Source organism: Rana temporaria, chromosome 3 (assembly GCF_905171775.1).
Source record: "Rana temporaria chromosome 3, aRanTem1.1, whole genome shotgun sequence".
Classification (NCBI taxonomy): Eukaryota; Metazoa; Chordata; class Amphibia; order Anura; family Ranidae; genus Rana; species Rana temporaria.
In genome coordinates this window covers 80,795,513-80,820,720 of record NC_053491.1, presented here as the reverse complement: position 1 = coordinate 80,820,720, position 25,208 = coordinate 80,795,513, and the positions used below count along the sequence as shown (strand labels likewise).

At 43.6% G+C, this 25,208-nt stretch overlaps 1 protein-coding gene across 3 annotated transcripts in view; it reads left to right on the top strand.

The window, feature by feature from the left end:
• APBA2 (amyloid beta precursor protein binding family A member 2) overlaps window positions 1-25,208 on the top strand; it is a 570,259-nt gene that overhangs the window by 357,824 nt on the left and 187,227 nt on the right. For 2 of the 3 annotated variants that reach the window (XM_040342811.1, XM_040342810.1), the window contains exons 4-5: window positions 15,516-15,596; window positions 21,575-21,614. In XM_040342811.1, coding sequence (XP_040198745.1) covers window positions 15,516-15,596; window positions 21,575-21,614 — 121 coding nt within the window. The remainder of the gene's footprint in view (window positions 1-15,515; window positions 15,597-21,574; window positions 21,615-25,208) is intronic. The other variant, XM_040342812.1, reaches the window with a different exon arrangement.

Here is a 25,208-nt window from a genome sequence, read left to right as displayed (position 1 = left end):
AGACATGCCATTTACCTCTCTGTTTCCATCTGAACTGAAATATTTTTATATTTAAAACATTTGTACTATATTTCATCATTAATATAGCTAAGACAAATATTGGAGGGGTTCATATATTACATATACCCCCTCCCCTCACACGAACCCCTCCACACACGCCACACATTTCTTCTGGAATCCACACACACTTTTTTTTGGAGCACCTGGAATAAACCTGTGCAAAAACATTGAGCCAAATTCTCAAAAAGTCTGCGTAACTTAAATTTCAGCAGTTAAGTTACACTGACTTAAAATTTCTACCTAAGTGCCCGATCGTCAAAGCACTTAGGTAGAAATTTCAGGCCGTGTAACTTAAGTGCCGCCGTCGTAAGGCGGTCCTCCTCTCCTGGGGGCGTTTTAAATTTAAATGAGGCGCGCTCCCGCGCCGGCCGTACTGCGCATGCGTGTGACGTAATTTTCCCGACGTGCAGCGCGCGAACGTAATTAACGCCGGGCGGCTTTGAGAATTTCGACGGGACACTAAAGTTGCGACAGGGGGAAAAAAAAGACGTGCCGGGAAAACAAATAATTATAAAAAAAAATGACAGCGTCGCTCAGCATGCATTCCTGAGAGGGAGAACTCCATGCCAATTTTCAAAGAAAAAAACGGCATGGGTTCCCCCCCCAGGAGCATACCAGGCCCTTAGGTCTGGTATGGGTTGTAAGGAGACCCCCCCCACGCCGAAAAATTGACGTAGGGGGTCCCCCTACAATCCATACCAGACCCGTATCCAAAGCACGCTACCCGGCCGGTCAGGAATAGGAGTGGGGACGAGCGAGCGTCCCCCCCCTCCTGAGCCGTGCCAGGCCGCATGCCCTCAACATGGGGGGGGTTGGGTGCTCTGGGGCAGGGGGGCGCACTGCGGCCCCCCCCACCCCAGAGCACCCTGTCCCCATGTCGATGAGGACAGGACCTCTTCCCGACAACCCTTGCCATTGGTTGTCGGGGTCTTCGGGCGGGGGCTTATCGGAATCTGGGAGTCCCCTTTAATAAGGGGGCCCCCAGATACCGGCCCCCACCCTAAGTGAATGGATATGGGGTACATCGTACCCCTATCCATTCACCTGGAGGCAAAAAGTAAAAGTTAGTAAACACACAACACAAGGCTTTTTAAAATAATTTATTATTCTGCTCCGGATGCCCCCCCTGTCTTCGTTATTAGCTCAATTACCAGGGGGGGCTTCTTCTTCCACTCTCCGGGGGTCTTCTCCGCTCTCCGGGGGGGTTTCTTCTTCCGCTCTCCGGGGGGGGCTTCTCCGGACTCCGGGGGGCTTCTTCCATCTTCTCCCCTCTTCCGCTGTTGACTCGGCGAACCCCGGTTCTTCTGCAGCTCTCCGGTGCCTTCTTCTTCAGCGCTGGCTGCCTGCTATGTTTGTGTGTTAGCTCAATTAGTAACAGGCAGCCGGCGCGGTCTTCTGTGACGTCAGGGTCTTCTGTTCTTCTCTCTTCCGATGTTGACTCATCGCCTGTTGTCGCTGTAATGATGGAAGCGCACCTTGCATCCCATTTATATAGGCATCACCGTCCCATCATGCTCCGGTAGGTACCCACGTGGTGGGTGCACGTGGGTAGGCACCCACCACGTGGGTACCTGCCGGAGCATGATGGGACGGTGATGCCTATATAAATGGGATGCAAGGTGCGGACTCCCAGATTCCGATAAGCCCCCGCCCGCAGACCCCGACAACCAATGGCAAGGGTTGTCGGGAAGAGGTCCTGTCCTCATCGACATGGGGACAGGGTGCTCTGGGGTGGGGGGGCCCGCAGTGCGCCCCCCTGCCCCAGAGCACCCAACCCCCCCATGTTGAGGGCATGCGGCCTGGCACGGCTCAGGAGGGGGGGGACGCTCGCTTGTCCCCACTCCCATTCCTGACCGGCCGGGTAGCGTGCTTTGGATACGGGTCTGGTATGGATTGTAGGGGGACCCCCTACGTCAATTTTTCGGCGTGGGGGGGTCTCCTTACAACCCATACCAGACCTAAGGGCCTGGTATGCTCCTGGGGGGGAACCCATGCCGGTTTTGAATTTAAAAATTGCCGTGGAGTTCTCCCTCAGGAATGCATACCGAATGCCGTCGCTGGAACGGGCTTTTACAATGTGTGACTAACTTTCCACATTATAAAACCAGCCCTAGTTTTGCGCAGGCAAATTCGGAACTTACACAGAAATCACAGTGCTGAAATGCTTTGAAAATCTGCTTAAGTCCTCATTTGCATACGCAAAGCTGCATTTCAATGAGAAATGCCCCCAGTGGCGGATGCGGTACTGCATCCTAAAATCTGACCGTGTAAGTGTCTTACACATGTCAGATTTTCTGCCTAACTTTGGAAAAAGCCTTTTGAGAATCGTTTCCAAAGTTAGGCACAGGGATACGCAGGCTGAACAGCAGTTAAGTCTGCGTATCTCTTTTGAGAATCAGGCCCCTTGAGACTACTTCACACTGGAAGCATTCCTAAAATGGAAAATTGTATAAATTTTCCATTCCTTGCTCCAATTCATGGCAGCATACTACCACATGTATGCTGCCATGTTGGCACCAGGAAAATGGAAAACTTGTATCAAATACTTACCATATAAAAAACGTAAGTGACGAAATATAGGTACTTACATCCTAAAATAGTGAATTATTGAATAGAGGGTGTGTAAAAAGGGTGCAACAGGATGTTTCGTGGTACCATCAAAGATATTACAACAAGGTTTAAAATAAATAGTCTTTATTACATATTTCATCTAAAGCAAAACACAAAAAAGTCTAAAAGCTCATCATTAAAAATTTCCATTTGATTGGCTTAACTATAACTATAATAATTTTCCATATTCATACACATGATAAATATGCAAATATGGTACATAGTTAGCCAGTACTTGACATGTTTCACGTGTTACCCACTTCTTCAGGAGTTCGATGGGAGAATACAATTCTGTAACAAAAATATAATAAAAGAATAAAAAATAATTGTTAAGAAAAAATATATATGAGTATTGGGTAATTGTAATAATTGATCAAGCACTCTCCCCAATTGTGAGATGGAATATAAATGGATTAGGGCCACCTAGAGGCATCAAATTAATCCCCCCAGGCGAGCATGGGAGCAGGTAAGTAAGCCACTTGTTATCTGTGTAGATAGTTTATCAAACTTTTAGCTAAGATCAAGTGTAGTATCTGTTCTTATCAGTGTTCTAGTGGGGGTGCTGTGTTATCATTCTGAACCATACTGGGTTAGGTTGAAGTGGTGACTATGCAAACCTGTTAGACTGATGGGTGCCTGGAAGGTTTGTACTGGCAGGAATTCAAAACCAGGGCCCCAAAACGTAATTTGGGTTGGGAGTAAAATCTCCCCAGGTGTCTAGTACCTCCTGGTTCGAGCAGCCTACCTTGCCTGGCCATGGGCCGGGAAGGCATAGAGTCCACAGTGTTTGTGCCCTCTGGGAGTGGTCGCCCCAGAGATGCTCTTAGTAACACTATGGGTGTGGGAACCGACTGTGTAAAAAGAACACACGATCACAATAGCAAACACTTTTTATGCACTGTGCTTTCAGGGCTGGGTCTTCTGGCTTAAGTCTGGGGCAATTTTTCTTACCAGACCTCAGGGCCTGGCCAGTGCAAAATTTGGCACAGCCACTTTATTTATTTATTTTCTCCCACGTTTGTCACTATCACTTTTGTGTGTGTTTTGTCACTGGTTGAAGGGTGTGAGTCCTTGGGCTTAACCTGACGTCTAGGATGTGTGGCCATCAGGTTCCTTCCTCCCATGCCTCTGGGTTGTCTCTCTTCGTGAGAGCTCTGACCTAGTATCTGAGGTTGGCTTCAGCTGTCCAAGGAGAACGTGAGTCTGCCAGGCGTTCTGGCTAGGCAGAACATGTGAACCTATGTTCCCGTCAGGAACCTTGCACTCCGGTCAGGGTACGAGTCCTACCCCTTTGGGGGAGTGGACAAAAGCACACCCTTAAGTGCACTTTTTTGTGTGTGTTCCCATGCACGTTTTTCGTACACTTGCGTGTTTTTTGTTTTTTGCACCACCGCGGATTAAATAAAAAACTTAGATGTAGATGAAATTGTAATGAGATAACAAAAATAACAATAACAGGACAATAACATGGTCAAATGTTAATGTCACTATCCTATTAACAAAGATTTAAAACCCATACATACCAATCAATTGTAGTCCTAGTTGTAAAGCACAGAAGACACAATCAATTAAGGTATCAACAGGTAAGTATTTCATGTAATGACTCCAATATTAAATCAGTTAACAACGGACATTGGACCGTATAACTCCAAAAGATAATAATACTTGCCACTTAACTTAACATACTTTTCCTTTCCCGGGGCCAATCCATGGCAGCATACATGTGATGCTATATTGGCATCAGGAAAGTGATTTTTTTTTTAAAGTGGATTTCCAAGAAAAATACCTATCCTTTATAACTGGGAGAATTCCACTTTCCTCTCATGTAAACAACTCAAGAACCTCCATTTTGCCATGGTTTAAAGGTCTGTAAAAACTAAATAAAATTTGATTCAAATATAACGGTTCTCAAACAGTTCTATCAGACACATGTGAAATTGGTAAGTGTATAATACAGTACGTAAAATAGCCACAAAGCAAAACCACACAAAATATAGTTGTTTTTGTTTTTTGTATTTAAAACGCTTTTCTAAACTTTCTTTTTACTTTTGGCCTTACCTTCTACTCAGCATGGCACAGCTGAGATGGTTGAAATATTCTTATATGATTGTGTAAGCTTGCTTAGCTTTGCATTGATGGAGTGCAGAATAAAAGGATTGATTTTATTACTCAGTCAGCAGTCAAGGTTCAAAGAAGCAATAGGCAGTTACACTGCATTGTTGTATGCCAACAAAGGAAAATAAATCCTTTCAGCAGTCACACACATGCAAAGCACAAAATTATGCTTTTTCAGTATGCATTGCTATCAGATTCCAAGATAGATAGCTGGCTCACTAATAAGATATGGTAATAAAATAGTAAATGTTAAGGGACCTTATTGTCACCAAACGTGTAAACAATGATGTGAGTAGCCAGAGTACAATGTTAAGCAAGCCATGCATACAGTTATTTTTTTTATTTTTTTTGTAGTCATACATGCCTTTTTATTAAATGACAATAGGCCTGCCTTGGCCAGTGGATAAACACTGAGAAAGTCCCTGTTTTTTCTGATGCAAAACTATGTCAAACTTTCATTAAGAATTTAGGGCCAGATTCACAACCAGCGGGTGCAACGTAACTTTTCTGATTTAAGTTACACCGCCGCAAATTACACAAGTTAGTGCCCGATCCACAAAGCACTTACCTGGAAATTTGCGGCGGTGTATCCTAAATCAGTCCGGCGCAAGGCGGGCCAATTCAAATGGGGCGAGTCCCATTTAAATTAGACGCGCTCCCGCGCCGGACGTACTGCGCATGCTCCCGGCGCTATTTTCCCGACGTGCTTTGCGCGAAGTTACGTTGCGCCAAGGTTTTGTGAATCGCGACGGGTAAAAAAGAGATGCGGCGGGAAAAATAAAAATTTAAAAAAAAATTGGACAGCGACGCAGGAAAGACGGGTATACTTTTACATGGTGTACTAACTTTACACTTTGTAAAAGTAGCCCTATCTTTGCGACGGCAAACTAACACTTGCGGCGACTTCACAAAGGGAAAAAGCTTCGTGGATCTCCGTAAGTGCTAATTTGCATACCCGACGCTGGATTACGACGAGAAATGCCCCCAGCGGCGGCCGTGGTACTGCATCCTAAGATCCGACAGTGTAAGTCCATTACACCTGTCGGATCTTAGGACTAGCTATGCGTAACTGATTCTATGAATCAGCTGCATAGTTAGAAACAGAGATACAACGGTGTATCAGTAGATACGCCGTCGTATCTCTTTTGTGAATCTGGCCCTATGTAACTGCAGATGATACAGCAGTGTAAAAACTGGCCAATCACAAGACAGTTTTGATGAGTGGGGAATAGGCCAAAATGTAGACACAAGGCATAGACAGGTGTCTTCCTTGAAGAATTGGGAGCCTGCAGATCAGATCAGAATACTTTATTAATTCCAAAGGGAAATTGGGAAAGTGTTACAACACAGACACACCTAACAAAGACAACACAAGATTACAACAAAATCACAATAAATTGAAGAAAATGCAAAAAGACAACAAATTTACCAATAACAGTCATTAGCAAAAAATAAACAAAATTAAAAGTACACTACAAATAAAACATCCATACAATTAGAGCCGGTTCACACTGCGGCGGCATGACTAAGTCACGTTTCTAGTGACGTAACACGTGGGGGAGGAGCTATGAACGGGAATGACAGACTACACGTCTGAATGAGGAGAACATCCATCCTGAGCGGCTTGTTGTTGCCTATTTTTGTCCAGGGGATTCGTGAGTGTGCCCACATTAGAACCTTGTGATACAGTATATTCGCTAATGGTGGCTATTGTATTGCGCAATCAGGTTTGTTCTGCTTGTTTTGCATGAGCTGTGCCAGCGGGGAAGATCTTGTTACCTGTCAGTGAAAAGCTACTGGGAATCAGGGAGGCGCATCCCACACAAGTCTCTGTTTGCAATTTCCCACACAGGGAGTGTATAGGTCTCTGCACCTACTGAGTCACTAATTGAGACTATTGAATTATTACACTGTTATATTGCACTGTTGCAAAAAAAATTCACACCACTAGAGTTAATTTTCTGCGCATTACTATTCATTTTATATTATTGTTTGGTTAGTTCACCTATTTTATATGCAGCGATCATTATTTGGTTGTTTTTTTGGTGTCATATGTTTGATCATTTAGTAGCGCTGTAGTACATTTTTCTATTTTTATCAAAGTTTGTTTGGGTGCAATGTCGCACGACCACGCAATTGTCAGTTTAAGCGACGTAGTGCCGTATCGCAAAAGGTGCTCTGGTCAGCAAGGGGGTAAATTCCTTCCGAAGCTGAAGAGGTTAATATCTGGATTTTGATTCCCTGGATCACCCCTAATGGACTATGGACTTTTAATTATTAGATCTTATGCCGCGTACACACGATCGATTTCCAGGCATGTAAAAAACAACGTTTTTCAGCCTCTAGAAAAAACGTTTTTTCCAACTTCATCATTAAAACGACGTTGCCCACACACGATCGTTAAAAAAAAATGCTCTAGCAAAGCGCGGTGACGTACAACACGTATGACGGCACTATAAAGGGGAAATTCCATGCGGATGACGCCACCCTTGGGGCTGCTTTTGTTGATTTCGTGTTTGTAAAAGACGATTCGCGCTTTTCTGTCTGTTACAGCGTGATTAATGTGCTTACTCCATTCTGCCGACGTATATCTGCAGGAGGCGGTCCTTAAGTGGTTAAGGGTCTAGAAAAAACAAAGTTTTTTTCAACCCAATCATTAAAACGGCCTTGCCTACACACGATCGTGAAAATAGATGCTCTAGCAAAGCGTGGTGATGTACAACACGTACGACAGCACTATAAAGGGGAAGTTCCATGCGGATGACGCTACCCTTTGGGTTGCTTTAGCTGACTTTGTGTGCTTTTCTGTATGTTACAGCGTGATGAATGTGCTTACTCCATTACGAACGGTAGTTTTACCAGAATGAGCGCTCCCGTCTCATAACTTGCTTCTGAGCATGCGCAGGTTTTTCACGTCGTTTTAGCCCACACACGATCATTTTTTACAACCCGAAAAAACTACATAGTTTAAAACGTTGTTAAAAAATGCAGCATGTTCGAAAAAAAAATGTGTCGTTTTTCAGAACCCGGAAAAATTATGTGAAGCCCACACACGATCATTTTAAATTACATTTCTTTAAAACGTCGTTTTTTTACAGGCCGAAAATTGATCGTGTGTACGCGGCATAAGGTTTATTTTTCATGTTGTCTTTTATCTGCTGTTGTGAGGTTTTTCATTCAGTGGCGCCTGTACATCTGTACACAAACGTTCACATGCATACAGCGGTAAATACATTCCACAACCAGAAATTACAATTTTTCGATTTTTTATTCAGCTGAATGCAACTCCAGCTTAGGGAGTTGTGAACAGCTGTATGCGTGGGTCTACAACACAACATACAGATTGGTAAAAAATCTACACACTGGTTCTGAGCGCAGCACATTTTGTGCCTGTGTAGGCAGTGCCGATCCTGACCTCCATGGGGCCCTAAGCAAAATGACATGTCACATTAAAGTTGAGAACCGGGGGGAAGGGGTGTTCTGCTGTCGGAAATGACATCTTACATTAAAGTGAGAAGCAGGGGGTGCTGACTTCTTACTTCTTCTCCCATGCAGCGAGCAGGGTGAGGAGCCGAAAATGACTTCTCACCAGGCGGGGCCTCTAGTAATTTGGGGGGCCCTCTGTAGCTTTGCGGGTCCCTAAGCGGCTTGCATAGTGAGCCTATAGGATGGATCGGCCCTGTGTGTAGGACTTGTTACTGCCAGTGCATCACATTACTGTGCAATGGAGGAAAGTTCTTCATGCTGAATTTTGGATGTTTGGGCATTTTGTCAAATCAGATCTCTAAAACACTTGATGGAGCACAGCACATCTAAAATGCATGTTAATTTTCATTTTGGTGTACACAAGCCCTGAATATGGGCATCAAGCATGCAGAGATATGGAACAATATACTTGCCAGGGCGTCATACTTTGCTGGTCTCCTTCTGTATCTTTACAGCTTCAAAAAGGAAAGTTCAGCCTTCTGTCCAGTCTTGTGTTGTCTATGATACTGAAAATTATATTTCAGCAAACACAGCAGTGAGCACAAATTACTTCTACTCATGCATAGAAAAATCTACCTAGTACAATAAAACCTTGGTTTGAGAGTAACTTGGTTTGAGAGTGCTTTGCAAGACAAGCAACATTTTTTAATAACTTTTGACTTGATATACAAGCGATGTCTTGATATACAAGTAGCGTCACGTCACATCATAAAAGAGAAGAGTGGCGCCTCTAAGTGTAGTAATATGGTTACATTTAATGAAGGTACAACATTTAGCAACAAATTGCTACACTAAGGCCCCTTTCACACTGGGGCGGGAGGTGCGGTGGCAGTATAGTGCCGATATTTTTAGCGGCGCTATACCGTTGGATCTGCGGTGGTATTCGGCTGCTAGTGGTGCAGTTTTAGCCCCCGCTAGCAGCCGAAAAAGGGTTAATACCGCAGAGGTGCATTGCCGGCGGTATAGCCCCAGTTTCCCATTGATTTCAATGGGAATGAGCGATGGAGGAGCGGTAAACACACCGCTCCTCTCACCTCTCTAAAGATGCTGCTAGCAGGACTTTTGGAGCGTTCCTGCTAGCGCACCGCTCCAGTGTGAAAGCCCTCTGGCTGTCACACTGAAGAAACAGCATCCGCTGTTTAAGGTCGGTTATTCGGCTATTTTTAGCCCAATATCGCCTGCAAACCGCCCCAATGTGAAATGGGCCTTAGAGGCGCCTCTCTTCTCTTTTATACTCTGTAGCTCCTGCTGGATTTGGCTTTCTAAACCCTTTGTGGAGGATTATCTTTTTATATGGACTATAAACTGAAGGACTTATGAATAAATGGTTGTGGAACGAATCATTTGAGTTTCCATTATTTCTTATGGGGACATTTGCCTTGGTATACAAGTGCTTTGGATTATAAGCATGTGTCTGAAAGCGAATTATGCTCGCAATCCTATTATTCCTTTATTATTTCTGTGACTGGTCACTAAGTTGTAGCGAATTTTAGATAACTGTATAATTAGAAAGCTGTTGTGATTTTTCTGGTATGGTACTAAAGTTGCTGACATGTGCAGAACAAAAGCAATGGGTCTGCTTATCATTTTCACCATGAATTAGCAAGCCAACCAAATAAGTTAATTGGTCTGGGCAGCTAATGACAGGTGTGTAGCAGTAAATTAACATAATTGTTTTGGACATGGAGTATGGAGAATGTAATTATCTTAAACGTGAAGCCATATTTTGTGTCTCTCACAAATACAATTTTAGATAGAAATCCAATGACTTACTAATAGATTCTGTATGTTGTCTGGTGAAACATATTAAAATATATTGAACTATTTTATATTCTGATGTCTCTGAATAACATTCAGAACAAAGTAGCTCGCCGCGATGGGAAAAAGCCGACATAGAAGCGACGGGGATCCGACTTGGATTCCAGCCAATTCTAGACGCTGCGTTAGTATGGATCATGAGGGAAAACTCCACGCCAAATTTTAAATAAAAAAATGGCATGGGTTCCCCCCAGGAGCATACCAGGCCCTTAGGTCTGGTATGGATTGTAAGGAGAACCCCTATGCCGAAAAAACGGCGTGGGGGTTCCCCCACAATCCATACCAGACCCGTATCCAAGCAGGCCACCCTGCCGGTCAGGAAAGGAGTGGAGACGAGCAAGCGCCCCCACCCCTTCCTGAGCCGTACCAGGCTGCATGCCCTCAACATGGTGGGGTGGGTGCTCTGGGGCAGGGGGTTGCCTCTTCCCGACAACCCTGACCGTTGGTTGTCGGGGTCTGCGGGCGGGGGGCTTATCGGTATCTGGGAGCCCCTTTAATAAGGGGGCCCCCAGATACCAGCCCCCCACCCTAGGTGAATAAGTATGGGGTACATTTTACCCCTACCCATTCACCTGGAGGAAAAGTGTCAATAAAATAAACACACAACACAGGGTTTAAAAATAATTTATTAGTCAGCTCCAGGGGTCTTCTCCGCTCTCCGGGGGGTCTTCTCCACTCTCCGGTTCTTCTCCCGCTCGCTCTTCTTCGGGGCTGGCCGCCGATATCTTCTTTGAAGCTCTCTTACTAGCGGCAGTCAGCCCGGTCTTCTTTGCTGCTTTCTGCCTTCTTCTTTTCTTTTGTTCTTCCGATGTTGACGCTGTAATGCCGGGTGTGCGGTGCTTGGCGATTTATATAGGCCTCTCATGACGTCACAGTCTCAGCATGCTCCATGGGTCCCGGTGCCTGCTGGAACTGTGACGTCATAAGAGGCCTATATTAAATTCGCCAAGCACCGCACACCAGGCATTACAGCGGGAGGGAGCGTTGAATCAACATCGGAAGAACAGAAGAAAAGAAGAAGGCAGCAAAGAAGACCGGGCTGGCCGCCACTAGTAAGAGAGCTTCAAAGAAGATGGCGGAGACCAGCCCCGAAGAAGGCACTGGAGAGCGAGCGGGTGAAGAACCGGAGAGCGGAAGAAGACCCCCCGGAGAGCAGAGAAGAACCCCCGGAGAGTGGAGAAAACCCCCGGAGCTAACTAATAAATTATTTTAAAACCCTGTGTTGTGTGTTTAGTTTATTGACACTTTTCCTCCAGGTGAATGGGTAGGGGTACGATGTACCCCATACTCATTCACCTAGGATGGGGGGCCGGTATCTTGGGGGCCCCCTTATTAAAGGGGGCTCCCAGATTCTGATAAGCCCCCCGCCTGCAGACCCCGACAACCAACGGCCAGGGTAGAGGCCCTGTCCTTATCAACATGGGGACAGGGTGCTTTGGGGTGGGGGGGGCTGCAGGGCGCCCCCCTGCCCCAGAGCACCCACCCCCCCATGTTGAGGGCTTGCGGCCTGGTACGGCTCAGGAGGGGGTGGGGGCAATCGCTCATCCCCACTCCTTTCCCGGCGGCGTGTTTGGATACAGGTCTGGTATGGATTGTGGGGGAACCCCCACGCCGTTTTTTCAGAGTAGGGGTTCTCCTTACAATCCATACCAGACCTAAGGGCCTGGTATGTTCCTGGGAGGGAACCCATGCTGTTTTTTTATTAAAAATTATTAAATTATTAAAAATTTGGTGTGGAGTTCCCCCTCATGATTCATACCAAATGCCGTGTCGAGAATTGGCGGGAATCCAAATCGAATGTCACGCTCGCTGGTGATACATGTACCTTATCACTACAGCTGGAATGTGATTTTCCTATTCCAGCGAGTGCGAGATGTCGGCACCCTGCCGCCGAGAATAAGCGTGATGCCGTTGTGCTGAAAACACATTCTCGGCGACAGGTACTGTAGGTTAATTGGCTCCTGTCTAAATTGGCCCTAGTATGTATATGTGTGAATGTGAGATAGGGACCTTAGATTAAAACCTCCTTAAGGGCAAGGAACTGATGTGAATGTGCTATATATATAAATATAATTTTAAAGCACTGCATAAATTGACAGCGCTATATAAATACCTGTAATAAATGAATAATAAACTTTTGTATTAAGTAGAGCAGCTTTTTTTCAACCGGGGTGTCCAGGCACCTTGGGGTGCCTTGAGGCTTCTTCAGGGGTGCCTTGAGGCTTTTTCAGGGGTGCTTTGTCAAAATGCCTAACACTTGATCAAAATTTTTTTATACAAGCCAGCAGGTGGATCAAGCCTGCCTTTTAGTTAAACAAAGCCACAGGTTTTCATTATGCACCCTTACCACTCTCTAGACACTGGTATCCTAACAACCAATGATGTCATCAGTTAATAAAGAGGGTGTCTGTCGCCTCCACAGCATCCTTGTTTGACCCTCCTGTGCCCCTCTCCCTCATCACTGGGGCCACAGCTGACTGATGGAGAGAAATTGAGGGAAAAGAGAAACATTGGAATACTAGTCAGTACCATTGTGCAAAACAGTATTTGCTTTGGATGAAAAAAATCACCTCATAGGTTGAATGTCCTACATGTGTGGATGTTGCTACATTATGCAAAACCACAGTTTTTTTACATTTTAGAATGGGGTGCCTTGAGATTGTCTTTAATTTTAAAGGGTGCCTTGACTAGGGATGAGCTTCGAGTTCGAGTAGAACTCATGTTCGACTCGAACATTGCCTGTTCGCCGAACAGCGAACTATTTGGGGTGTTCGCGGCAAGTTCGTGGGAACTTTAGAACCCTGTTAAAGTCTATGGGACTCGAACGTTTGAAATCTAAAGTGCTAATTTTAAAGGCTAATATGCAAGTTATTGTAATAAAAAGTGTGTGGAGACCTGGATCCTGCCCCAGGGGAGTGTTTGGGGACCCAGGTCCTGCCCCAGGGGACATGTATCAATGCAAAAAAGTTTTAAAATATGCATTTTTTTTTGGCAGCAGTGATTTTAATAATTCCTTTAAGTGAAACAATAAAAGTGAAATATTCTTTTAAAATTTGTACCGGGGGGGGGGGGGTGTATAGTATGCCTGTAAAGTAGCGCTTGTTTCCCATGCTTAGAACTGTCCCTGCACAAAGTGTCATTTCTGAAGGAAAAAAAGTAATTTAAAATCACTCTTTGACACGGGGTTCCCCTTAATATCCATACCAGACCCGAAGGGCCTGGTAATTGAATTTGGGGGGACCCCCACGCATAATTTTTTTTATGAATGACTTTTCTCTGTATTGCTGGTATGCGACAATTCATTATAGCCACAAGTGATTTTAAATGACTTTTTTGCTTCACAAATTACATTTTGTGCAGGGACAGTTCTAAGCACAGGAAACAAGCGCTACTTTACAGGCATACTATACACACCCCCCAGGTACGAAATTTAAAGGAATATTTCAATTTTATTGTTTCACTTTAAGCATTATTAAAATCACTGCTCCTGAAAAAACGGCCGTTTTTTTTGCATTGATACATGTCCCCTGGGACAGGACCCAGGTCCCCAAACACTTTTTAGGACAATAACTTGCATATTAGCCTTTAAAATTAGCACTTTAGATTTCAAACGTTCGAGTCCCATAGACTTTAATGGGGTTCTAAAGTTCACACAAACTTTTGGTCTGTTCGCAGGCTCATCCCTAGCCTTGACTGAAAAAAGGTGGAGAAAGGTGTAGAGAGATCACATTTTGATGGTTACAGGGTAGGCAGCAATGTAAAGTAGGAGTTGCACTCATTTCTTGAGAGCGCATTGAATTGTTACCTGTAACTGGTGTCTTGATTTGCACTTAGCCTTTAAAGTGGAAGTCTGGTTAAAAGCTAGCTAAGCTTAAATCTACTCCCATCCCCATTCTAACTCTATATCCAGTACCTTGTAGAGGAAAGATGTGTATACTAAAATGATGGCCCTCTGGTCTAGTCAAGTGATCTCCCCAGTGGTCAGCTTCAGTGTAGAGGAGAGGCAGCGATAATGACGAGCCTGGGCAGTGTCATCACCCATAGACTTACTATGGGGCATCGGTTGTTCACTGTCACTCCTCTACCCAAAGCCAACCCTGGGACCCAATCATGTGGCCACCCTTGAATTAGGTAAGTATACACATCTTTCCATTACAGGGTAACTAGAATAGGACTTAGAATGGGGGTGCAAGTAGGTTTACATAGTTATTAAACCCACATCATTAAAAACTATCATAAAATGCTGTATTACATGCTGTTCATACCCAGACACTATGGGATTCGTTTTCTCTATTCTTCAAAAAACCTGGTTGATCCTGCTGTTCTCTGCCCCTCCCTCTTGTCCATGTCCCCACTGCAGTTGGAGATTTTGCAGCGCAGTGTTGACAGCTAATGCACATGCTCAGTTTTCAGTGTATTTTCTACCCTGAGCATTTCCTCCCTACCACATCTGAGCAGCCCATGTGACTATAGAGTTACACATGTGGGAGTATACACAGTAGTAAATGACACCCCACTCCCTCCCTTCTCCTCCTTGCCCACTAACCAGCTAAATACAATTGGGATGGGATATTACATCTTGATTGACGAAAGGCTTCACCTCCCACTTATTCTAATGCCGCGTACACACGACCGTTTTTAATGTCATGGAAAAAAAATTATCTACCTGATTCTTGTCAAGCCTGCCTTGCATACACACGATCGTGAAAAAAAAAGCGCGGTGACGTACAACGCGTACGACGGCACTATAAAGGGGAAGTTCCATTCGGATGGTGCCAGCCTTTGGGCTGCTTTTGCTGAATTTGTTTTAGTAAAAGTTTGGTGAGAGACGATTCGTGCTTTTCAGTCTGTTACAGCGTGACGAATGTGCTATCTCTATTACGAATGCTAGTTTTACCAGAATGAGTCTCATAACTTGCTTCTGAGCATGTGCGTTTTTTCCCATCGTTAAAGCCTACACACCACTGTTTTTCACGACGTGAAAAATGACGAGAAAAAAATAGGGCAGGTTCTACATTTTTAATGGCCATTTTTCACGTCGAGGAAAATGCTCTGGAGCCTACACACGGTCGTTTTAATGACCAATTTAAAAAAATTGCATTTTTCACGTCATGAAAAACGGTCGCGTGTACGCGGCATAAGACACAGGATGGAGGGAATTCAAATTGGTAATATTTGCTCTTTAAAATTTTGGCTATACCTGTTCTACAGTATATACCATTGGTTATGGATGTACAGGTGGCTAAAAGTCCTACCTACATACTAAAAAGCAAAGACTTGGCTCCTTGTTTTTGGGTTTTCTGCTGAAACTGAGGACATGTGAAACCCTTTTGTTATACAAATCAATACTTGTTGGTAACTAATACATTTAGTCTTGATGGCTTTTTATGAGAAACATGTGTAACAAAGAGTCTTTTTATATCTAGGTGTGTAACAGTGCAGAGCAGCCCAGAAAACAGCAGCGTTCTGACCTTAATGGCCCAGTTGATAACAACAATGTGCAAGAGGTAAGCAGTGCTGTATTTGTCTAGTACAAAGCCTTACACACTGACTTCTTAGAGATCACGATGTTCATGATCCATTATGAGTCTCAACAGGAAATTTTCTTTGAAGGTTGATGATTATTCCCAAGAGACAGCTGCATCATTTTACATTTGCAGTGTCAATAACTATTGCATTAAAGGGGTTGTAAAGTCAGAAGGTTTTTTTATTTTAATGCATTCTATGGATTCAATTAGCATGAACTATTTTTAATCCTTATTCTGCTAGCATTTGTATATTTATATATAGGAAGGTATATGATATTAACTTGTTTTAAACTTTTTTTTTTAATTCTTAATTTGCTTCCTGGTTTCTGGCCTAGGCCAAAATGATGTCATACATCCCAGGAGTCTTTATGGGCTTTTTTTTCTTTCATCTGGAGGAAGGCATCACTCATACCTCCCAACATATTGAGATCGGAATTAGGGACACTTACTAACAAACGTATGTAGGCATAGGACAAGCCCCCTGCCACACCCCCTTAAAGGAGAATTAACCCCAAAAAGTTAATTAAATTCACAAGTGCCTTTTTTTTATACTACCATTATTCCTTTATAGTGGCTTTAAAAATGCACAAATGCAGCAATTTAGAACTGGGATGAAAGGTTTAGCACTTTTTGAAAGATAAAAACTGCATTGTATGTATAACTATATGGATTAGACCAAAATGAGGGACACATGAGGAGCAAAGAGGGACATTGCTCCAAATCAGGAACAGTCTCTCGAAATCAGGGCCAGTTGGGAGCTATGCATCACTTTAGGAAGGGTTTTCTCAGCTAAGCACATCCTCAGGCCTCCTTGCCTGAGCTAAGGGCAGATGGATTCCAGGGAAGTAACTGCTACATGAATCGTCTGCCCTTACTCAAGTTGGAAGTTGGAAGCTAGTTTGCTCAGATACAGTTTAAAGTGGTTGTAACGGCAGAAGGTTTTTTAATGTGAGTGAGTGAAAAACTTTTATAGAGCTACACATGCGAACTAAATCGCCTCAAAGCGCTTGGTATCCATTTCCTTAAATTTTTTTGCCTTCAGAATAGGTGGTTTTTTTTTGATTTTTTTTTCTGAAGGCCTGGTGGTTCACTTCCGTTCGGATATTGGTTGGTAATGCGTTGCACAGTTGAGGTCCTTGGACTGAAAATCTTCGTTCTCCTTTGGACTTGTAGCGGGCCTTGGGTATTTGAAGTAAATTTTGGTTGGTAGATTGGAGAACGCGATTGGGGTAATGGCCTTTTAATTTATCACATAAATATTGGGGCGCACTTCCTTGTACACATTTGTGCGTCAGGCAGAGTGCTTTAAATGTGATTCGATCTTTTACAGGCAACCAGTGGAGGGACCTGAGGGAGGGAGTGATTGATTCCCAGGTTTTTTTTCCTGTTACAAGTCGTGCCGCCGTATTCTGGACGACTTGTAGGCGAGCAACCTGGTATTTTGGGAGTCCAAGGTAAAGGGCGTTTGCATAGTTGAGCCTGGAGTTGATTATTGTTCCCACCACGACTGCTATGTATTTTTTTGGGATAAAGGGAATAAGTCTGTGTAGCAGGCGCAGCAGATGGTGAGATCCGCTGACTACTGAACCTATTTGTGCATCCATTGACATGTCAGAGTCAAATGTGACTCCGAGGCTTTTGACTTTGGTGCTAGGTGTGATGGTTTGTCCCAAAATGGGTGGGGGCATCCATGTTGTCGTGGCAAGTCTCTTTCGGTTAGCGTGGAACAGAAGAAGTTCTGTTTTTGATCCATTGAGTTTAAGGTAACTCTCCGTCATCCAGTTCTCTATCAGAGTGAGTCTTTTCTCTAGTCCGAGATAATGATCCTTTTTCCTGCTGATACGAAAATAGAGTTGGGTGTCATCCGCATAGGAATGATAGAGTCTTGTGACTGGGAAAAAAACGTGGGAATCCATTGCCCCATCACTGAGAAGCCTTCACTGGCTACCAGTGAAAGACAGAATCACTTTCAAAGCACTCTGTCTAATGCATAAATGTATTTGGGGAAATTCCCCCCAATACCTATGCAAAAAAATAAAAGCCTACAACCCCAGTCGCGTTCTGCGATCCTCCAACCAAAATGTACTCCAAATCCCCAAAACCAGATACAAGTCCAAAGGAGAAAGAAGATTTGCTATCCAAGGCCCTCGACTTTGGAACACTTTACCAACCTCCATTCGGTTGGAGGAGAACCACTTGGCCTTTAGGAGAAAGATCAAAACCCACCTCTTCTGAGCTCAAGGGAGAAGTGGTCTAACAAAAGCGCCCAGAGGCGATTCAGTTTGCATGTGTATCGCTATATACGTTTTTCACTCACTCACTCACTCACTCAGAGTAAATTCTGGTTACTGATGATTTCGAGGAGAGGGTGGAGATAAATATTGAATAGTACGGGCGACAAGGGTGACCCTTGAGGGACTCCGCATGACATGGTACGTTTTTCAGAAGTGAAAGGACCTAGTTTCACTATCTGTGATCGGTTTTCCAGAAACTCAGGTCCAACAGTATCAGAAGACAAGATTCTTCTTTGTCTGCTGCTTTAAGAGCGTCATCCCATATTTTGAGAAGTGCTGTTTCCGTCCCGTGACCTGGATGGAAACCCGATTGAAGTGGGTCCAGTAGTTTGTGGGTGTCTAAATGGTGTTGCAGCTGTTGCACTACTGCTTTCTCCATTACCTTGGAGAAGACGTTTAGGTCTGTTATGGGTCGACGATGGTTTAGGTCTTTGGGGTCACGGGTGTTTTTTTTTAGAATGGGTTTAATTATGCCTTGTTTCAGGGAGGTCGGTACCATACCTTCCTTAAATGATTGGTTTATAAGGGGCGTGATTGCAGGTGCAAAAATATCGGCACATTCTTTCAGCAGTTTAGTGGGAATGATGTCATTAGGCAATGTACTGTCTCGCAGGGTCCCGATGATATAGTGCATTCTATGCATTAAGATAAAAAAAACCTTCTGTGTGCAGCAGCCCCCCGTGCCACCCTAATACTTACCTGAGCCCACCTCTATCCAGCGATGTCCACAAGTGCCTCAGCTAATATGCTGAGACACAGCAGCGGTGCCATTTGCTCCCGCTGCTGTCAATCAAACTCAGCCAAGCAAGAGAGAGATAGGGGGGGGCTGAACTGCAGCTCTGTGTCTAATTGGATACATGGAGCTGCAGTTCGGCTTGGGTGCCCACAAAGCAAGCTGCTTGCTGTGGGGGCACTCCACAGGAGGGAGGGGCCAGGAGCTTCACCCAAGGACCCAAGAAGAGGAGGCTCTGGGCTGCTCTGTGCAAAACCACTGCACATAACAGGTAAGTATAACATGTTTGTTATTTTAATAGAACAAAATAAGACTTTACAATCACTTTAAGTTCTGCTTTAACACCAATATTGTTCCCATACAGAACTTTTGTAAGATGTCCTTATGCCAATAAAAGGGGGTTGCAATAATGATCCCTTACCATGGTTATTTTTGTGCCACTAGATTTCAGTGGTGAATGGCTACGCTTACTTTTTTGGCGATATATTTCACTACTTTTGAAAAAAAAATTCTTGTTGTACTTACTTTGTTTAAGACCCTTCAAATTCCATTCATTTCATTTGTATTCATTGCCTTTTTTTTGTACAAGCATCCAATAAAGTTATTTAACTGCCTTGCTTCAGAAATGGATGCACGTCCTCTTTTTGAGGAAAGGTCTTGTGGGAAGTCGTATGAAGGGAGTAAATGCAGAGCTGTTAATTTTATGACCTGTTCAGCTTATTTACAGTATTCAGTAAGTTACCTAGCGTTCTCAGATTAAATATTAAAGCGTCTGGGAAGTAATTATGTCTGTACCGAAGAGCAGTTAAGTTTAGTGACAGGCAAAATAAATTTAGATGCCCATTCAAGATAAAAATCAAAATAATTGAATCAGCAACAGTATGACTTTGTAAAAGAAAGTAAAGTGATAATCCAAATAATCTCAGCCATAACAACATATTGCACAATGTCTGTGAATAAAATACATGGAAAAAAAGAATCAAAATATACAAATGCAAAAAGCTGAGTGAAAAATGTACGTCACATCTTTGCCCTCCATTAAACCGGAGTTCCAGTAGTTTTGTGTTTATTAAAAGCCAGCAGCTACAAAAAGTGTAGCTGATGACTTTTAATAAACCCACACTCACCTGTTCCACGATCCAGCGACCGCCCAAACCCTTGGTTCTCTCCCTTGGTTCTTGCCCTTGGTTCTCTCCCTCGCCCCCCCCCCCCCGGCATCACAAGTGTAGGCACCTGGCTGTGACAGCTTGCAGCTTCACAGCCGGGTGCGCACTCTGCAAGCGCGAGTTGCGCTGCACCTTCTCAATTGCCAGGCAATCTTCTAGGACCTGTGACGTGTCCCAGAAGATTGCAGGGAGGGAGGGGGATAGAAGTTCTGCTGGAGTCGCCTAGGTGGGCGCTGGGTACCTGTCAAAACTAGGTACCCACTCCCCCCCCACCAAAAAATTACATGCCATATAAGGCATGTAAGGGGGTGAGGAGTCCTTAAAGTGGAACTTCCACTTTTGGGTGCATCTCCAATTTAAGTTGCCTGAGTGGCAAGCTATTGGTTGATCTTTACAATATGAGTAAGTCACTGTGCAGCATGGAACCACAAACTAAACAATCAAAACTAGTTTAGGCCAGTCTGGATTTCATACTGCCCCTTTTAACAACTTGCCGACTGCCTAACACACTTATACATCGGCATAGTGACACGGGCAGGCAAAGCACCATACAGGTACGTTGGTTTGAATCTACCGCCTAGCCATGCCCACGAGACCTGCGGACTTAATGTCCGCTGGTGTCCCGTGATCGTGTCACAGGGCGGCAGAACAGAGGGATGGCATTGTAAACAAGGCATTTCTCTGTTCTGCCTAGTGACAGGACAGTGATCTTCTGCTCCCTGTCATCAGGAGCAGTGATCAGTGTTGTATCACTGGTAAAAAGGGCCAAATCCTTCGAGGGCTTTCACTCTGGAACGGTGCGCTGGCAGGACAGTAAAAAAAGTCCTGCTAGCCACATCTTTGAGGCGCTGCAGGAGCGGTGAATACACTACTCCTACAGCGCCCCTGCTCATTGAAATCAATGAGTAGCGCTGCCGAACCGCTGTCAAAGCGTCGCTACAGCAGCGGTTTGCGGGTAGTTTTAACCCTTTTTTCGGCCGCTAGCGGGGGTTTTTATACCGCCGCAAAGACAACGGTAAAGTGCCGCTAAAAATTTACCGCTGACGTCCCCATCACCCCAGTGTGAATGTAGCCTTAAGGTTTGACCTCATATTATATGGTTTTAGTAAATCTGAAGACAACAATATGCAGAAAATGTAATAGTGTGTATGGGGTCTATGACTGGGATGCCATTAAAGTTCATGTGCGTGTAAAGGCAGGTGTCACAATACTTTTGACAATATAGTGTAGTAGGTGTGTGCACATGGGTGTGTATGTGTAATTTTAAACAACATTTCCAAGATGTGGTCAGAAGTATATTAATGAGAAAAACTTTGTATACCTTTCTCTGAATTAAAATGGTATATTTATCTATTTCAGAGCAGATTGTAACTTCAATGTGTTCTGCCTTCCAGTGACAAGACAGACAATATATTTGAGATGACTGACAGCTTTCCATTCCCAGTAGATCACTAAAACTCGGGAATGAAGGTCAGGGAACAGCTCTGTTAAATATAAATCTGTGCTAGCCTGCGGAGACCTGTGACATGTAGCAATATTTTCTACTAAGACATTTATCTTTGATCACTACGGTGTCATATCTGCAAACTAATCTTCTACCTACCAAATGGCACACAACATTGCCTGAGAGTTAGGCCAGTAACTGTAGCTATCTGTATTCAGAAATCACTTTATTATTTACAAGGAACACTTGGAGCTGTATGATGCAAGCAATGGATCCACTTTATTTTACATGCTAACATTGCCATTTTTTTATTTCTGCAGCCGACCAAGAAGGTGGCATCTTTTCCAAGTTTTGTTGATGGTGAGTACAATTTTTGCCTGTTATAAAAAGATGAGATAACGAATGCAACTATCGTGGAATTTTAGGAAAATGCTTGATTTTTGTTGTAGATATCTTGTATTTAAATTGGTTACAATTAAAGGGTGATCCATTTTTGTGGGGAAAAAAATAGCAAATAAAAAAATATATATATATATAACCAGAGCTTTTTTTCTCAGAAAATAGGTGCAGGAACTCAACCACGACCCCGTTCAGATTTCACAAACAGTAGAAGGGTCTTAAAGGGGCATTAAATACCAGAATTGCATTACATACAGAGTGCAGAGTTCAGGGGGGTTATACACAGAGTGCAGAGCTGTCACTTGTAAACACAGAAACCAGACTTATGTGTTAACAAGTGATTGTGGTGAGTAGGCACCAAAGGGTCTGAGCCAAAAGTGGTGGAACTGAGTTCCACCAAGTTCCCCCTGAAAAAAAGCCCTGTATATAACATATACAATTATGACTCAACTTGCTCAAGTCATATTGTAATTGAATGTTATTAAAAATGACCATTCCTTTTCAATCTGTAATTTTTTTGGAAAAAGCAATGCAATATGGGTACCTTAGCCATGACTAAGCACTGATCTATCGTGTGAAACACGTAGGCTGCTATCCCTATTTTTTTGCTGCATTTTGTAGTGCATTTTCCATTTGTTTTACAATAAAGACAACCAAACGTTTTTTTTGGAGTGCGGCTGTCCATTTTCTAGCCTCTACTATTTGCCTTGTGCATTTCCGACACCCTTGATTTCCTGAGAAGTTATTGATTGGTCAGCATACCCACCTGGAGTGGTGACTCCCTTCTCCTATACGTTTGTTAGTAGGTGTACCTCATTCACATCTCAAAAAACTGTTTCATGAATTAAAAAATAACAAAACAGCAAAGTTAGCCCAATTTTTTTAAGATGATGTTACGTCGAGTAAATAGATACCTAACATGTCACACTTTAAAATTGCGCACACTAATGGAATGGCGCCAAACTTTGGTACTTAAAAATCTCCATAGGCGACGCTTTAAATTTCTTTACAGGTTACTATTTTCGAGTTACAAAGGTGGTCTAGTTCTAGAACTGTTGCACACGCTCTAACACGTGCGACGATACCTCACATGTGGGGTTTGAATGGCGTTTACATATGTGGGCGGGACTTGCATGCATGTTCGCTTCTGCGCGCGAGCTACCGGCGACAGGGGCGTTTTAAAAAAAAAAAAACATTTTTAATTTTATTTTTATTTAACTTAATTTTTTTTTTTTTACACTTTATTTTTTATTTTTTATTTTTTGATCACTTTTATTCCTATTACAAGGAATGTAAACATCCCGTGTAATAGGAATCACTGTGACAGGTCCTCTTTATCGAGCGATGTGGGGTTAATAAGACCCCACTTCTCTCCTCCAGGCTTACAAGCATGAAATCGGTGGGAATAAAATCACCGATCACATGCCGACAGCCGAAATTGCGGCTTTGTTTACTTCTGGGTATCGGGCGTGGCATCATAATGTCGCACCCGGGCCTCCGACGGTCATAGAGATGACTGGTGACCATCTGATCACCAGTCATCTCTATGCTTCCCAGGCAGCGCCGGCCGATTCATTCTCCGGGCCCCTGATGGCACAGGAGAGCCCGGGGAAGCACCGGATGGCTGCGGGAGGGGGGGATGTCCCCTCCTGCCTCCTATAAGAACAATCAAGTGGCAGGACTGCCGCTTTGATCATTCTTATCGTGCACAGAATGGGCGGCTGAAGACGGTGATATCTGAATGATGCCTGTAGCATAATAAATTAAAAGATGTTTAACAAATGGAAAAATCTGTGTACGTGTGATAAGTCTGATTAGCGTCCTAATCTGTAATCAATACTTCTAATGCCGCGTACAGATGATCGGAAATTCCGACAACAAAACCGTGGATTTTTTCCCGACGGATGTTGGCTCAAACTTGTCTTGCATACACATGGTCGCACAAATGTTGTCGGAAATTCCGAACGCCAACAACGCGATGACATACAAGATGTACGATGGCACTATTAAAGGGAAGTTCAATACTTAGAAGTTTGGTGAGAGACAATTCGCGCTTTTAAGCCTTGTGCTTTTCAGTCCGTTACAGCGTGACAAATGTGCTATCTCCATTACCTAAGCTTGTTTTACCAGACCGAGCTCTTCCGTATCGTACTTGATTCAGAGCATGCATGGAATTTTGTCTGAATTGTCCACACACGATCGGAATTTATGAGAACGGATTTTGCTGTCGGAAAATTTGAGAACCAGCTCTCAAAAATTGTTCCGACAGCGAATGTCCGATGGAGCCTACACACGGTGGGAATTTCCGACAAAAATCTCTCATCGAACATTTGTTGTCGGAAATTCCAACCGTGTGTATGCGGCATAAGTGTTGTGGACAGGATGAGAATAGTGAGAGTTAAACTTACTTATCCCTAAATAGAGTAGGCTGTGGGCCTCTGGTCCAAAGTATGTGGGAGGAAACCCTTGTAAGCACGGGGGAGAATTAAGTTAGTGTCCTGATTGGGATGCCAGACAGAAGTGTTAAACACTAATGCCTCGTACACATGATCCGAATATCGTACGACGGATCGTACGACTTTTTCCGCTTAATAGTAAAATGAAATGTTATTAAAGTCTTGAAAATTCTCGTACGACAGAAAAAAAATATCGGAAGTGATGTCATGTGTTGTAATGTATTTGTATTGTATTTTCGGACGACAACTATACTGACCAAACGAAAATCGTACGAGGAAAATTTTCGTGCTTGTCCGATCACATAATATCGGATGAACTGTCGTGATCGGCTCTCGAAAGTAGTGTACACACGATCCGAAAATCGTACGATTCTTCCTCGGACGATCGTTTTTGTCCGATATTCGGATCGTGTGTACGGGCCATTAGTCACTGTGCTGTCCTATGTTTAAAAACCCAATTAGTCTTCTTTGTGAGCAGATAGAATAATCATAACAAATCAAATGTTTTAAGAAGAATAAACCTTAAAGTGGAAATATAGGCTAACTATAAGTCTTGTTACTGTTTTTTACCATGCCCCCGCTCCTTCCCCAGCTACGCAGAGTACTGTGAGCAATGTATCCACTTCAGTGCGGTCATGTTAACCAGAAGCAGCAGCTCCCTTGTGGCAGTAGGTGGTTGCTGCAGGGGAGAGGAGGGACAATGGAAGACAGTGGTTGATGTCATGGTTCTGGAAATTCAGACCCTTTATCAAGCACTCCCTGACACAGGGAACAACCACTTCTGAATCACATGACTGCACAGAAATGGATTAAAGAAAAAGTATTTACACAATTCTCTTTTCTACCTTGTATGCTGCATAGGGAGGGGGGTGTGGCATCTTTTTTAACAAGACTTATATTTAGCCCATACTTTCATCTTAAGAAAACAGGCTGCTTCCTATAAAGAACAGGTGATGCATATTGAAAGGGTAAGTAATTGCTCGCAAGCATTGATTAAGTAATTATCTGCAGTACTCATAAAGTAGTCACTTGCAAAGGACTTAATTAAGCTGAAAACAATGAGCATTATTTTCAGTGAGTCCACTGGGGTTTATAGCAT